Source organism: Pipistrellus kuhlii, unplaced genomic scaffold, assembly GCF_014108245.1.
Source record: "Pipistrellus kuhlii isolate mPipKuh1 unplaced genomic scaffold, mPipKuh1.p scaffold_m20_p_3, whole genome shotgun sequence".
NCBI lineage: Eukaryota > Metazoa > Chordata > Mammalia > Chiroptera > Vespertilionidae > Pipistrellus > Pipistrellus kuhlii.
This window is the reverse complement of record NW_023425529.1, coordinates 89,929,825-89,945,364: the sequence shown is the minus strand read 5'-3', so window position 1 is coordinate 89,945,364 and position 15,540 is coordinate 89,929,825. Positions and strand designations below refer to the sequence as shown.

At 38.5% G+C, this 15,540-nt stretch overlaps 1 protein-coding gene across 2 annotated transcripts in view; it reads right to left on the bottom strand.

The window, feature by feature from the left end:
• B3GLCT (beta 3-glucosyltransferase) overlaps positions 1-15,540 on the bottom strand; it is a 133,611-nt gene that overhangs the window by 67,088 nt on the left and 50,983 nt on the right. For both annotated transcript variants that reach the window (XM_036456764.2, XM_045588487.1), the window contains 2 exons: positions 9,979-10,055; positions 9,417-9,528 (listed from right to left, as the gene is read on the bottom strand). In XM_036456764.2, coding sequence (XP_036312657.1) covers positions 9,417-9,528; positions 9,979-10,055 — 189 coding nt within the window. The remainder of the gene's footprint in view (positions 1-9,416; positions 9,529-9,978; positions 10,056-15,540) is intronic.

Below are 15,540 nucleotides of genomic sequence, written 5' to 3'. Positions count from 1 at the left end.
GCATACATACCTGGGTCCAGGGAACCTCTTTGACACCCAGGTCACTCCCAACCAGCCATCTAGCAGAGGCTTTAGGCTTGGGAAGGGGCCGAGCCTGTAATCAGAGCGGAGGGGGCAGAGGGTGTCCCCTTCCCAAGCCTAAAGCCTGGGGCAGATGCTTTAGGCTTGGGCAGGGGCCAAGCCTGGGATTGGAGGGAAGGGGGAAAAAAATCAATGGAAACATATCCTCAGGTAAAGATAAAAAGAAAAATAAAGAAAGAAATCTCATATCCTATGAAAGACAATTTTGAAAATGCTTAAAGAAAGTTGTCATTTTTTCATGGTGAAGGGACTGGAGTCCATTTTGATGAAAATACCTTGACAGCTGCGGTGACTAGCAGTGGCTGCAGCAGTGGGATAATGGGGCTGGAGCCTTCGCCTGATTAGCCCAGCCACCTCCCAACAGGAGCGGGCCTAAGCCATCAGCAGGACATCCGCTGAGGGCTCCCAGTATGTGAGGGGCAGGCTTGGCTGAGGGACCCTTCCCCAGTGCACAAATTTCATGCACTGGCCCCTAGTCTAAAAAATAAAAGCAGGAGGGATACAGTACTGACTTTTAAGAGCCCCTTTCCATTGTGATTGTGTCATAAATACCTTCAGAATCTTAGTGTTGGTCAAGTCAGCAACGGGTCATCAACTTAACCTGTATGTTTAGGTTCACAATTCCACCTGACGTTTTTCTTCTTGATACTTTATAAAGATATTAAGTCATCACTGGGCAACAGGTAATGCATATAGCATATAAGATCTTTTATTAATCTCTTCCTGCCCACTCTCACCTTCCCTCTGAGATTCATCAGTCTGTTCCATGTTTCCATGCCTCTGATTCTATTTTATTCATCAGTTTATTTTATTCATTAGATTCCTTGTTCATTTATTTTTATTTTTACATAACTGTTGATAGATATGTAAATATTGCCATTTTATTTTTCATATTTTTTTCTTCCTCCTCCTTCTCTTCCTCCTCCCCCTCTTCCTCTTCCTAAAGAATACCCTTCAACATTTCTTGTAATACTGGTTTGGTGTTAACGAACTTCTTTAGCTTTTTCTTGTCTGTGAAGCTCTTTATCTGACTTTCAATTCTAAATGATAGCTTTGCGGGATAGAGTGATCTTGGTTGTATGTCCTTGCTTTTTTAACACTTTGAGTATTTCTTGCCACTGGCCTGCAAGTTTTTGTTGAGAAATCAGCTGACAATCAATCATACGGGTGCTCCCTTGTAGGTAACTAACAGTTTTTCTCTTGCTGCTTTTAAGACTTTCTCTTTGTGTTTTGCTCTTGGCATTTTAATTATGATGTGTCTTGGTGTGGACCTTTTGGGTTCCTCTTGTTTGGCACTCTCATAACTTCCTGGACTTATAAGTCTATTTCTTTCACTAGAGAGGGGAAGTTTTCTGTCATTCGTTCTTCAAATAGGTTTTCCATATCTTTCTCTCTTCTCCTTCTGGCACCCCCATAATATGAATGTTGGTACACTTAAAGTTGTACCAGAGGCTCCCTACACTATCTTCAAAGTTTTGGATTCTTTTTTCTTTTTGCTCTTCTGATTGGGTGTTTTTTGCTTCCACATGTTCCAAAAATAGTTAATTTGATTCTTGGAATACTCTATTCTATTGTTGAATGCCTGTAAATTATTATTTACTTCAGTTAATATATGCTTAATTTCTAACTGATCCTTTTTCAAGTCTTTGAAATTCTCACTAAGATCCTTGAAAATCTCATTAAGTCCCTTGAAGCTCCCTGAATAATCTTATAACCATGGTATTGAACCGTGTATCCAGTAGTTTGTTTTCTTCCATTTCTAACATGTTTCTTTAGCTCTGCATTTTGGCTATTTCCCTGTATTTGTGTCTATGTGTTAGATAGAGCTGTTATGTCTCCTGGAATTGGTAGAGTGGCCTTGTGTATTATGTGTCCTGTAAGGCCCAGTGGCTCAGTCCCCCCAGTCACCTGAGCTGGACACTCTAGGTGTGCCCCTGTGTGGGTTGTGTGCACAGTCTTGTTGTACTTGAGCCTTGATTGCTGTTGGCTGTCACTGGGAAAAATTGGCCTCCAGACCAATTGGCTATGAGAACCAGCTGCGTCTACAAAGGAAGAGATGCTATGTATTAGATACCCCTATGAAGCAGGACTTGTTTCAGTAGGGCTTTGGTGCTCACTGAGTCTGCCTCTTGAATGTGTCACTTATGGATGTGCAGAATTGTAATCTGGAATGGTCTGAAGTTGTCCATGGGGCACACTGGCTCTGGGGCCTCCTGGGAGGTGCAAAGTCAGCCACTGTCTGGGGACATCTGGCAGGAGATGCAGAGATCTGCAGATGGCTTCTATTTGTACTGGGCAAGTAGGTGCCCAGACAAGGCCCAGCTGTCTAGGAAAGCATGCTGATGTTAGTGCCAGGTCTTGGGCCTTTTACTGATAGGTTTGGGGCATGCTAACTCCAGCTCCTACTTGTGTAAAGGATAGGGCATTCGTATGGAAAGGCAGCTGCAAACAGCTTAGGTGGGGGCTGAAATTTGATGGGACTGAGTCTCAGGGAATCACCAGGGTAGAAGGAACAGTGTGGGCCACACTAATAAAAACTCAGATATGGCTGCCAGTCAGTCAGCTCTGCAATGGGAGAGGTCCCAGCACAGGAATAATGGCCTCAGCAAGCAACCCTACCTGGGAGAAAGCTGCCCCCAAGCTCCTGCTCTGATGTCTGACAGTCCAGTTCCTCCCTGTATGTCCCTGGACTCCCCCAAAGTCACTTCCTAGTGCTGGAGCTCAGCGGAAGCAAGACTGTAAGAGGAACACCTGGGATGTCAACAGCCTCCGTGTCACTCAGCCACAATCCAGACTTGAAGTTACAGGGACTTCTCTTCTGGAACCCTGGGCGGGGGGTCTAGGGTGTAGCTGGGACTCCTTGCTCCTCACGGGAGCCTTGGAGATATCCCTCCCAATTAAAAAATGCCAACGTGGGTGCTGGACTATCTGGTTCCACGCTTCTGCCCCTCCTTCCAGTGCTCTCACCTTTACTTCTTTATCCTTGATGTTTCTATATCTCTCTCCTTTCCTCTCTGAAATCAATAAAAATAAATGTATAAAAAATAATAAAAGAGAAAAGATAAAAGAAAATGTTAATAACACAGATGAAAATCCAAGAAAAATGTTTAAGCAATTGAAATTGAAAGAAAAATCCAAGAGCAATCAGCCAAAAAAGAGGAAATTAGCGTTGGCTCTGAATCTGAGGATGAAGATAATGCTATAAGGAGAAAAGGCGATTGAGTTTGAATAGAAACAAACTTTCTGGAGATAAATTTGGAAAAGGTCATATTATACAATCAACAGAGCCTTCACTAAGAAATTCCAACCCTGATGAGATAGAGATAGACTTTGAAACACTGCAAACAACAATACTGAGCTAGCTAGAAAAATATGTTGCAGCATGTCTAAGAAAAAGACCACTAGAACCTCATGGTAAGAAAATAATGAAGTTCAATGAAGAACTACATTTACAGGGGGAAAAAAGGAGTTGAAAAAGTGATTATTGGATGTCAATAATGAGTTAAATTCTAGAAAATGTCAACCAAAATCTGAGAAAACTCCATCATCCAAGACTAATGCTGAAATTTGTTCCCAAATGAGTGAAAGCAGAAGCAGTTCGTCAAAGTCTGAAAGTAGTAGCAGTGATTCAATTTCTTCAGACAGCAGTGATTCCGAATCAGAAATGTTATCTCAATTACTGAAGTGAAACAGAATGATTCTCCTTCTAAAGAGAAAGTAAAGATGCAATCTTCTATGCAAGACACAACCTCTTATTCTATTGCCCTTTTTCATCAGACTACACATTCAAGTGGAACACCACCAGATCACCACAAGTTAGCACTAATAATCAAAAATTACAACATATGCAGAGTGCAAAGAGCATTTCACCTTTATATATCCTGCCTCCCTCATGTGATTTAAAAAGTCACTTGACTGGCCTAACTGTGATGCATCCGTCTGGTGATGATACAATGGTTTTCGAGTGTTAATGTCAAATTTCTGTACAGAAGGATATACAAATCAAGAATGCAGACTCTTAGAAAAGTTAGACAAACCAGTCAAAATATCAGGTGTGCTCAGGTGAGCTCTTCAACCAATTTAGAAAAGCAGCAATAGAAAAAAAAAGTAAAAGCTCAAACACAGGAACTAATATAGAAACATCTGGTATAGAATACAAAGCAAGCAAAAGTATTTCAAGAAAATCAGAGGTACCCTGGATTCACTCTATAATACTAATATGCAAAACAAGTGCCTTGGAGATGAGCAAAAAGAACATCAGCAGTCATTGGTAGCTCAAGAGAACAGTAAACTCTGACTTCTCAAAGACTATAATTTAGATCAAGGAAGAGAGAGCAAGAGTAGAGGAGGAGAGAAGCAAGGGCTAGTGACATTGATCTGACTCTTCAACAATGTTTAGAACAACTTTGATTAAAACTCAGTTTTTGAATTAACCATTAACTTAAAATGAATAAAAGATTAAGCTGCATATGGCAAAATGATTGTTTTCAGATACCAAGACACCAATCTTAGTGTTGTATTTTGACTGCTCTAAAGTGATTAAACAATTTTTACTACATTTCTTAATAGGTATATGTTCATTTTTAAATGACATGATTACAGGAAATTTTATAATATTGGATCCCTAAAAATTTAATAAATTCCCAGATGTTATTCATTTTATAAATTATTATCTGCTATGTATTATAGGTCTTAACAATGAAAATCCAAAAGAGATAGTCACTGCTTGTTTAAAAATGAATAATATGTAGAGTTGTATCAAAAACAGTTCCAGAGGCAGAGGAGGGTGGGTGAGTGGGAAGAGATCAACAGAAGAACTTGTATGCATATATACATAACCCGTGGACACAGACAATAGGCTGGTGAAGGCCTGAGGTGGAAGGCGGGTGGGTTAGAAGAGTTCAGTGGGCAGAGGGGAGGGGAGAAGGGCATATACTTAATACTTTCAAAAATAAATATATATATTTTTTAAAGACATAGATCCTGTTGAGTTTTTAACTTTTAAAACAAATATTTGTCTGCCTTAAAAAATATTTAGAACATCAAAGAAATAATAATTGGTCTCTTTGAGTATCAGGTTATGTAAGATTTTCTAATTATATATTCAAAATGTATATTGATTAATTCCAATGAAATATTACCTATGGTTTGGAAGATGTTAAACTTGAGGCAAAAAAAACTAACAGTAAGTATTAATTATGTATATAAATCTCTATAGGAACTTACACAGCGCTTCTTAACATGTATGTGTGATAGCAATGGATGTTTAAATCTTAATTATAGTAAAGTTCTTTATTTAATTCTGTAAAATATTTTTCTTTCATTATTCTCAGGTTGCTATAATGTACAAATCATTGTATCAGCTCCATGCATTTAAAAACATTGGACTCTGGAAGTGTAAAAGATTCGGGCACTATTCTGATACCTCTAAAGTAAAAGTTAAAAATGTTTATGTATTATAGAGAGAAGAGAAAAAGAAAAAATACCAGTTTAAACATTCAATAATAGGAATTGCTTGTGGCACATTTAAAGGATAAAATTATAAATAGACATTAAAAATTATAATTACTGCCAACAGATTGTAGAATAATGCAAACAAAAATTAAAGTCAAGACATGTCAGCATATGCACACTTATATTAAAGGCATACAGTGGGAAAAATAAAGACTTCATCAAGATATGAAAATTTGCCGAAACTGGTTTGGCTCAGTGGATAGAGCAATAGCCTGTGGACTGAAGGGTCCCAGGTTCGATTCTGGTCAAGGGCATGTACCTTGGTTGCGGGCACATCCACAGTGAGGGGTGTGCAGGAGGCAGCTGATCGATATTTCTCTCTCATCCATGTTTCTATTGTAGTTCTCTATCCCTCTCTGTAAAAAAATCAATAAAATATGTATTTTTAAAAAAGATTTGAAAATTTATAGAAATAACCTGGAAAGGCAATTTAACAAAGATTAATTATTTTAATAAAGATTTAAATTTTTTTAAATATATTTTATTGATTTTATACAGAGAGGAAGGGAGAGGGATAGAAAGTTAGAAACATCAATGATGAAAGAGAAATGTCCATCAGCTGCCTCTTGCACAACCCCCACTGGGGATGTGCCCGCAACCAAGGTACATGCCCTTTACCAGAATCAACCCCAGGACCCTTCAGTCCACAGGCCGACGCTCTATCCACTGAGCCAAACCGGTTTCGGCAAAGATTTAATTTTTAAAATATTGTACAATAGCATGAATTTACATTAGTAAGAATGACAGGAAGATACTGAAGGGTAAAAATGTCAGAATAAAACAAAATAACTATACTCTACCACATTACATCATATTATTTTTATGTAGTTTATTTGTGTCAATAGCCAAGCCAGACTTGCTTTATACTTTTATTTCTAAAATGTCAAATAGCGGGTGGGGGGGGGGGGCGCGGGGTGTGTATGTGAGGGGACAACACTGGTTTGAGCTAATTTCAACATTATGTAATTTCTACTCCTAAGTGCTAGCTTTAAAAGAAATAAAGCAGCCTAGATTTTTTTTTTTTTTTCCTATGGCAGAGTTCAGAAAAAAAGGGGGGAATCATCTCAGTTTTACTCTGTTCTTGCTTTTCATGAACTTGCTTTGAACTTTTGAATTTATTCCAATTTTCATTAAAAAAAAACACAACTCTGTGAGTCACCTTCTTCTGAAGAGAATTAGAGCTATGGATAATGGAAAAATAATCTTCAGGTGAAATGAACACTTGGGGGAGATTAAAACTCCTACATCCTGAAAAAGAGTTGGGAGTTTTTCCCAAGTCAAAAGGAAACATAAATGCATAACAAATGTTTTACATAAAACATGGCAAAAGGTACATAGATGCTGGTTAGCATCATCTCAGACATGGTCATAATTCTTCTCTCCTCTGAAATAATTTTTTTTAACCTAACAACTCTCTCATTCAATTATACTGTATCTTCCCAGAAAGCAAATCATGCAGAAAAACTACAATGGATCCTTCAAGCATGTAAACAACATCGAAACTGGTGGTTTTATGACAGTAACAAACATTCTAGTGTTTGAGAAATCTAATGTTCACTGACCCCAGCTTTTAGGGTCTATTATCAACAAACCAAACAGGCAGCCAAAACCCACCTTTCCTTCCCAGGGTCCTCATTAAACCTGACCCAGTTCTGAGTGGGCATCAGAACATGGGTGGGCCAGGTAGGCATCCATTAGTATCGGAAATGGACCATTCTGTTTATTCCAAGTTTAAAGAATTCTATAAGGTGATTAGGGTGTAACCTAGGCTTCTCCAGAACCAAGAAGCTTGATTTATTCCCAAGATGCCTCTGAGTCAGCCCTCTACACCTACAGGGGCACGGAACGGAGCCTAGGAGGAAAGCTGACCTCACAGGATGACTCAGTTGTTCACAAGTGTTTATTCATCCCCCTATTAAGTATTCAATACTCCACTGGTGCTAAGGATTAGAAGTAAACAAGAGCCAAGAAGATGGGAAACCATAAAAATATTAGAGGAACCAACAGGCAGCAAAATCTCAGACATATGCCAAAGCAGTATCTTGACTGGTACAACTCCTAGGGCAATGGCAACTAAAGATAAAATAAATAAATGGGATTAGATAAAAATAAAAAGCTCTACACAGCAAAAGAAACCATCAACAAAACAAGAAAGCTCACTGCGTGGGAGAACATATTTGCCAATGTTATCACCAATAAGGGTTTAATCTCCCACATTTACAGGGAACTCATACAACTTAACAAAAGGAAGATAAACAATACAATCAAAAAATGGGCAATGGACCTAAATATATACTTTTAGAAAAAGGACACATGAAAGGCCAAGAGACACATGAAAACATGCTCAAAGTCACTAATCATCTGATAGATGCAAATCAAAATGACAATGTGGTACCATCTCACACCTGTCAGAATGGCTATCATCAAGTCAACAAACGACAAGTGTTGGCAAGGATGCAGAGAAAAGGAACCCTCGTGCACTGCTTGTGGGAATGCATTCTGGCACAGCCATTGTGGAGAACAGTATGGAGTTTCCTCAAAAAAACTGAAAATGAAAATTCCCATTTGGCCCAGTGATCCTGCTTCTAGGAATATATCCCAAGAAACTAGAAACACCAATCAGAAAGAATATATGCACCCCTATGTTCATAGAAGCACAATTTACCATTACTAAAATCAGCCTAAGTGCCCATCAGCAGATAAGAGGATTAAAAAACTTTGGTACATTTACACAATAGAATACTACACTGCACTAAAAAAGAAAGAATTCTTACCATATGCAACAACATGGATGGAACTGCAGAGCATTATGCTAACAAAATATGCCAGTCAGAGAAAGATAAATATCACATGACCTCACTCATTTGTAGAATATAATGAACAACATAAACTGATGACCAAAAACAGATCCAGAGACAGAGAAGCATGGATCAGACAGTCAAGCCTCAGAGGGAAGGCAGGGGAGGGTGGAGGAAACGAGGAGAGATCAACCAAAGGACTTGTATGCATGCATATAAGCCTACCCAATGAACACAGACACCAGGAGGGTGAGGGTATGAGTGGGGAGGTGGGGGGCAATGGGGAGAAAAAAACATATGTAATACTTTAATCAATAAAGAAAAAAAGAGCTAATAGCTATATCATGTTTTCACAAAATAAAATTTGAAAATATGAAAGTAGCAAACAATCTAACATAAGATGCATCCCTTCTCACCTCCAGACCTTCTTACATAGAACTGCTTAGAACACTTTCTCTCCTGTTAATTCCTACTCATCCTACGAGACTCAGATTAAAGGTCAATTCCACTTGTGACCCTTCCAGATTAAATATGATGCCCAGCTATATGCTTCTAATAGAGCCTCACATTTCCCTTATTAAAAAGTCTCACTTTTAACTGTAGTTGCTTCTGTAACCATCTGTGGTTTCCTATTATCCGGTACCATCCATGTGGTCAGGACCTTGTCTGTGTGCCCTGCTATCACCGTGGTACTCAAAATATATTTCATATCTAAAATACTATGTGGTCACTGTTCATAAAGAGAAGCATAACTTAATTCTGTGTTATAGTTCTTGAACTTTCTGAAACTGTTAGCATACATAAATAGGCTTTCCTTTTCATTTAAGAACAGCTCTTGGTAAGTTCTTTCCCTCTGAAAGCTACAAAACTTAAAAATTATTAAACATTGCTTCCAGATATTCAACTATTATTCCATTCTCTTTCGTTTTAAATTGCTTTATTACTTTTAAAAACCTCATAGTCAAAATCTTCTTTTAAGCATTTCACCCAAAAAATAAACACTGGCATTGAAACTGTATTCACCTTTGAGGTGTCATATCTTCTGAGTGTTTCTAAGAGTTCTGGAACTTTTATTCTTGTCTCTTCTTCACAGAAGAAAATCCATGAGGAATTTTTGCTATATGTTGCAGAAAAGCTGATGAAAGGAAATAGGCTCTAGTAATCACTTTTATTAAGCAAGCTTATAATAAGATTTAAAACTAATAGGCAGGAAATGATGAAGGACATAAAATAACAAGAAATCCAAAGTTTTTCTTATACTTTTCTTCAACATATAGTTTCAACATATAGGAAAGCCAAATAATAATGGTTTATATCTTTAAGATTTAACAAAACCACAGTAATTATCAAACATAAATATCAAATATAGAGACATTTTATCTTTAAAAAAAGAAACATTTAAAAATAAAAGTCATTCATGGTTAGGAAGAAATCGGGTTAATGTAATAGTCATAAAAAAACTGAGTTCAAATTTACTTCACTTACTGGCGCTGAGAAAAAACACACCCTCTTATAAGAAAATGAGGGAGCTTACGAGTTTCTCGGTAGAAATGTCAGGAATTGACACATTTCCAGTTAAACGTACTGCGGTAACAGTGGAAGGATGGTCCATGCACCTTCCTGCTTAGACAGTTCATGAAGCAGAAGGACTCTGGGGAGCTCCTAGAGAAATACAGTGCATAACATTCCCTATCAGTCAGACAGTTCATACAAGTTCATTATTTAAGAAGAAAATGGTTGCAATATAAATCTTTGGAGTTAAATATCAAATAAGCTTCATTTCCTTACATAATATAGCATTTATTTTAACTTCCATATATAAATATGACATGCAAAAATAGTAATCAAAGGTTAAATCAGACTAACAACATGACGTGTTAGAGAGAAAAGGTAAACCTAAAGGCTGAATTAAAAGTAGCCCAAGATAATCCAGGTCTTTCTATTAATGAGTCTAAATTATTCAGTAATTTTTACTGCCTTTTTAAATAATGCTATAAGTTCTATACACTCACTCATATATATTCATAAGGGATTACTTAAAAACAAGTATCATGTATGAAGAAAACTAATCAAGTTAATATTTGAGTAAAATTTTCAAATAATTATGGGAACATGCTAATATGAGCAAACTAGAAAAGAAATAGTAAATAAATACTAAAAAAGTTGTATAAGAAAATAAAAAACAAATGAACTATTATATAGCAATTGAAATTATAACAGTGAAGACTTTGTAACAACGGAAGCATCTTTATGTTGAATGGGAAAACACATGATTCGAGCAACATAAAACAAATTCACATATGAAGAGAGACTAGAAAGGAACCAGAAAAATGAAAACATTCATGTCAAAATGACAGGTGTTATATGCATGCTTTAAAAACCCTTTAATGTAGTTAAAACATAGTTTAGTTTTAAAAATGTCTTTAAGAGAAGGAGGTGAACCTCAAAATTTTTCTCTTAGCTATAAGAAATACAGGATGGGACAAAAATAGGTTTACAGTTGTGAGTATGCAAAACACAGAGTTTATTCTTGTACTATTATTTATTAGCTAGAGACATGGTGCACAGATTAGTGCACTGGTGGAGTCCCTGGGCCTGGGCTGGCCTCTTGCAATCCAGGGCCCCTTGGGGGATGTCAGATTGCTGGTTTCAGCCCAATCCCAGCAGGTCAGGCCAAGAGTCCCCACCAGTGCACAAATCCGTGCACCAAGCCTCTATTATGCATATAAGATATTTGGTTAATCTCTTCATACCCTCCCTTCTCTCCTTTTCCTTCTAAGATTCGTCAGTCTGTTCCATGTTTCCATGCCTATGAGTTGAGCATCTGCCCCCTGGTGGTTAGTGTGCATTATAAATACTGGTCAAAAGATCAAACTGTCACTAAGGCTTCCTATCTAATAAAGAGGGAATATACTACCCGTGTTTCCCTGAAAATAAGATATCCTCTGAAAATAAGACCTAGCACATGGAAAGATAAGACATCCCCTGAAAATAAGACCTAGCGCAACTTTGGGAGAAAAAATTAATATAAGACACTGTCTTATTTTAGGGGAAACAGGGTAATTGACCATCACTCCATCACAAAGATGGCTGCAACCACAGCTGAAGCCAAGTTTCCATATGGAGCCTTAATGAGCAATCAGCAGGGACCTGAGGCTACACTCTCCCCCGCCCCCATGGGGCTTGACAGGGGACCTCAGACCACGTCTCCCACCCAGCAAGGCTTGAAGGGACCTCCAGACGCACTTCCTGTCCCGGTGCTGGGCTAGGGGACCTCAGGATGCTCCCCCCGCCCCAGCGCCAGGCCGGGGGACCTCAGGCCATGCCCCCCACCAGGTAGGGCTTAACAGGGGACTTCAGGCCACACACCCCACCCTGGCACCAGGCTGGGGGACCTCAGGTAGCACACCTGGCCCCCAGCACGGGCCCAGGGGACCTCAGGTAATTAAAATTAGTAACATGTACATCTCCTTCCTGTCAGAGTCTGGGTGTGCCATGGGACCTACACTCAAGTACTTGCCCACCACCCGCATGTGCTTCAAAAACTCAGGAAATCCAGACCAGGTCAGCTCTACCCCCACTGAGTGAGACCCAGAGCCATCCCCATCAAGTCCCTCCGGACGGGAGGTGCAGCCTCAGGTCCCAACCCAGTGCCCGATGGGGAGCGAAGTTTCAGGTCCCCCTTCAAGCCCCTGCCAGGGCAGGGGGCACAGCCTGAAGTCTCCGGGCCCGGCGCTGGGGCTGGGGCAGAGGGTGCGGCTTGAGGTCCCTCTCCCCGGCCAGGCACCATGCAGCCACAGGTTTCTGTTGTTTGGTCGTGACATTATGGTGTCCCTGCTAATTTACCTATTCCTTAATGATATAGATAGATTATTGTATTATTTCCAGGTGAACAACTGTAAACCTACTTTTGGCCCACCCTTTATGTAAGTGATGTCATTAGATATTAAACCTACACAGGTAATGTCAGCAGAAAAACTGTGAGGGCACTTTCCTGGCAGAGATGCAAAGCCAGGCTTATGAACAATTTCAGTCACAAGAAAAGTGCAGCAGGCACAGGTTTAGTCAGCACAAGGGGGAAGTTAAATTCTAGACTAAAATAAACTCTCTGATTTACTGGTGAATTATAATCATTACTTCTTTGTTCACTAAGTCATATGCCAGGATTTTGTATTTCAGTTGGTGAACACAAAAATGGCAATCAAGCTTTCTGAACCCCTATATTTCCACATAGAAACTCTTCAAAAACGTGTATGCTGTCATTAACTATCTCCACAAGGTTTTAAAAATAAAGTTCTCAAATATATAAAGTTCTACCCTGACACTCAGAGCTGGTCTTGATTTAACTCTTCACTAAGCCAAGGCCACTTTATAAATTTTTATCTAATAACAATACTCAAAAAGCCTTAAAAGCTTTTATTCTTGTTTTATATAGTAAATACATGTATATATGTATATATATATATGTGTGTGTGTGTATATATGCATGTATGTATATATGTATATAGTTTAAAAGATCATAATAAATTTCGAATCAAATGGTCTTATCCCCAGATCTTAGCACTTGGAATTGTAATCATTTCTTTTATTTTTGTTTGCCTAATACCACAATGGGGTTGGACCTCCTAAAGGTGCCATATCGCCCCCCTAAGGTACTTTAAATGAAAAAGTATGTTCTTTCAATATGTAATTGCATGAATGACTGAAAAACAGTTTTCAAATAAAAAATCAAGGAGAAAGTAAAGGCTATGGAAGCAACATTTGTGCATGCAGCCCTGTCTGCTGTCTATCTGAGCTCTGCCGATTTCACTAAACCATACTATTTCAAACCTAAAAGATAGGACAAAATCCTATCACTAATAAAACTATGCCACAGCAGAGGCATGCATAAAGGGGCTAAAAATATAAATGCTCAAATGAAGGAAAATGACAGAAAAGGGAAAGAAAATGAAAAACTTTATCACAACGATTTAAACTTTTTATGTCATCTCCACCTTTCTTGTTGAACCAAAGTCTACCTCTACTTCCATCCTACTTCCTACCAGTGTCCTAACAGGCACTTTATACTCAGAAAGCCCACTGGACTTTCAGTCAGTACTTCCTTTGAGGCCTATATTCACTTTTAAAGCTTCTAATAATTATTGAAAACAAACAAATTCAAAATCTACACTCTAACTCATCACCTGGTTATTACACATAATAATGATGATCTTCATTGGGGAACTGGGTTTGACTCCAGAGCTGAGCACTGTAAAAAGGCTCGGAGAATGGAGAAAGCTCATTATTCTTGATATGGAGGGAAAATTTTATAGCTAGAAATATGAATAGAATGAAATAAGAAACCAACATTGGAACATGGATGAAAACAGATTAATGATAAAAATATCACAAATTACTTTCATCATTAGACAAATTTGGTTTTGAAGCACTTTTGTTTTCCTGTGTCTGCCTTGAAAGAATTCAATTCATTTATCCCCAGGCTGCTGGCCTTTTCCAGGGTCCACAGTCTGATTCCCAATATTTGTCACTTGGCCATCCCTTAATTAAAAACACAAGCTCAGCAGTACACGAGTTTATGGTCTAATTCAGTCTGACTATTCCGTTCAAGGGCTAAATTAGAAGCAAAAGCCCAAACATTTGTTCAGAATTAGACAAAAGTTTTAAAAGGCTGACCCTGTTTAAAGAGTAATTCCAGTTCAACTTTAGTTCCAAAACCCAACTGTTATGTAACTCTTCAGCACTGAACTGAGCTTTTAGACCAACAAATAAATTATGATGAAAGTGAACATCTGCTTACTGTTAAAATTTCTTCCATAAGAAATAAATATATCTTATGAGAATAATAACAAAGATATATAATATTGCTGTTTGAAATATATAGTATCAGACACATTTACTGGCCTTTAAAAACCCAGTATTATTTATGGATCAGTAGTTTATATATGATGCTATAATGTATCTTCCAGGAACCTGAGCCTATTTTTTTAAAAAGGTTTTCCCAGATATCTATCTTAATCATGAACTGTCCTTTCTTATTAACAAGAGAAAAATATTATTCATTATTTATAAAATTTATTTTTATTAACTGTCTACTTTGAGATGCATTACTAAATACATTTTTATAGCTCATATAAATCTGTCTTAACTAATCATTTATTCATTCATGAGCGGCAGTAAAACTTAGCATCTAACAATCTGATTTCTAGACTCAAAGTGCTTATGTGAGCATCCTTGCACCATGTTTCTGGGCTGTGCAACCTTGAACAAGTTCCTTGACCTGTCTGTGCCTGTTATCTCATTTCTAATATGGGAATAACCATAGTCCTTGGAGTCAAGTGAGTTACTTACTACATGCCTTCACTTGGTACATGATAGATATTATTATTATTTATTTAACAATATTTGTAACTACTATGTGCCAGGCACAGTTATAGGAACACAGTAAATAGGTATAAAAAGACAGGGCCAAGTCCCTGCTCTCCTTGGATTTCACATTCTAATGAAGGAGACAGGCAATAAGCAAATAAATATAGAAGGTAATATCAGGGATAAATGGTATTAAACACTAAAGCCAGGTAAAGTGATGGAGTAAACAGGACACCGGCATGGAATTCTTCGCACACATCAGCTGCACCCATCTGCCAGGTGACTGAGCTCCAGCTGTGTGTCAGGAGACAGCAGAGAAGACAGAAGAGGTTTTGGAGTCAGTCAGACTGAGATATCGGCCTGGTTGCACTACTTATTAGTGATATTCCACTCAACGAGAGTCACGTAGGATGACTACTGTCCTTCCGGGTGTGTCTCCATTCCAGGCCCTGACCCATATACTCCAAGTCTCACTAGTCCCTTTAATCCCACCTTTCCAAACATGAACTCATCATGTTAGCTCAGAGCCATTGGCCTTCCTTTCATTCACCCATCACTAACACCCAGTGGCACTCACAACTGACCTCCCTCCATTGGAGTCCTAACGAATGCCCTTACTAGTCCTTCCAGGCTCAGATGCCCTGACAAAGTCTTTGCTGACACTGCAGGCAGGGTTGGCCTGTCCTTGCCTGTGCCCTCACCTTGCTATGCTGACACAGCTTCATGCAGCAGCACAGAGCAGGGATGGTTCAACATCCACAATGACCCAATGGGAGCAAGC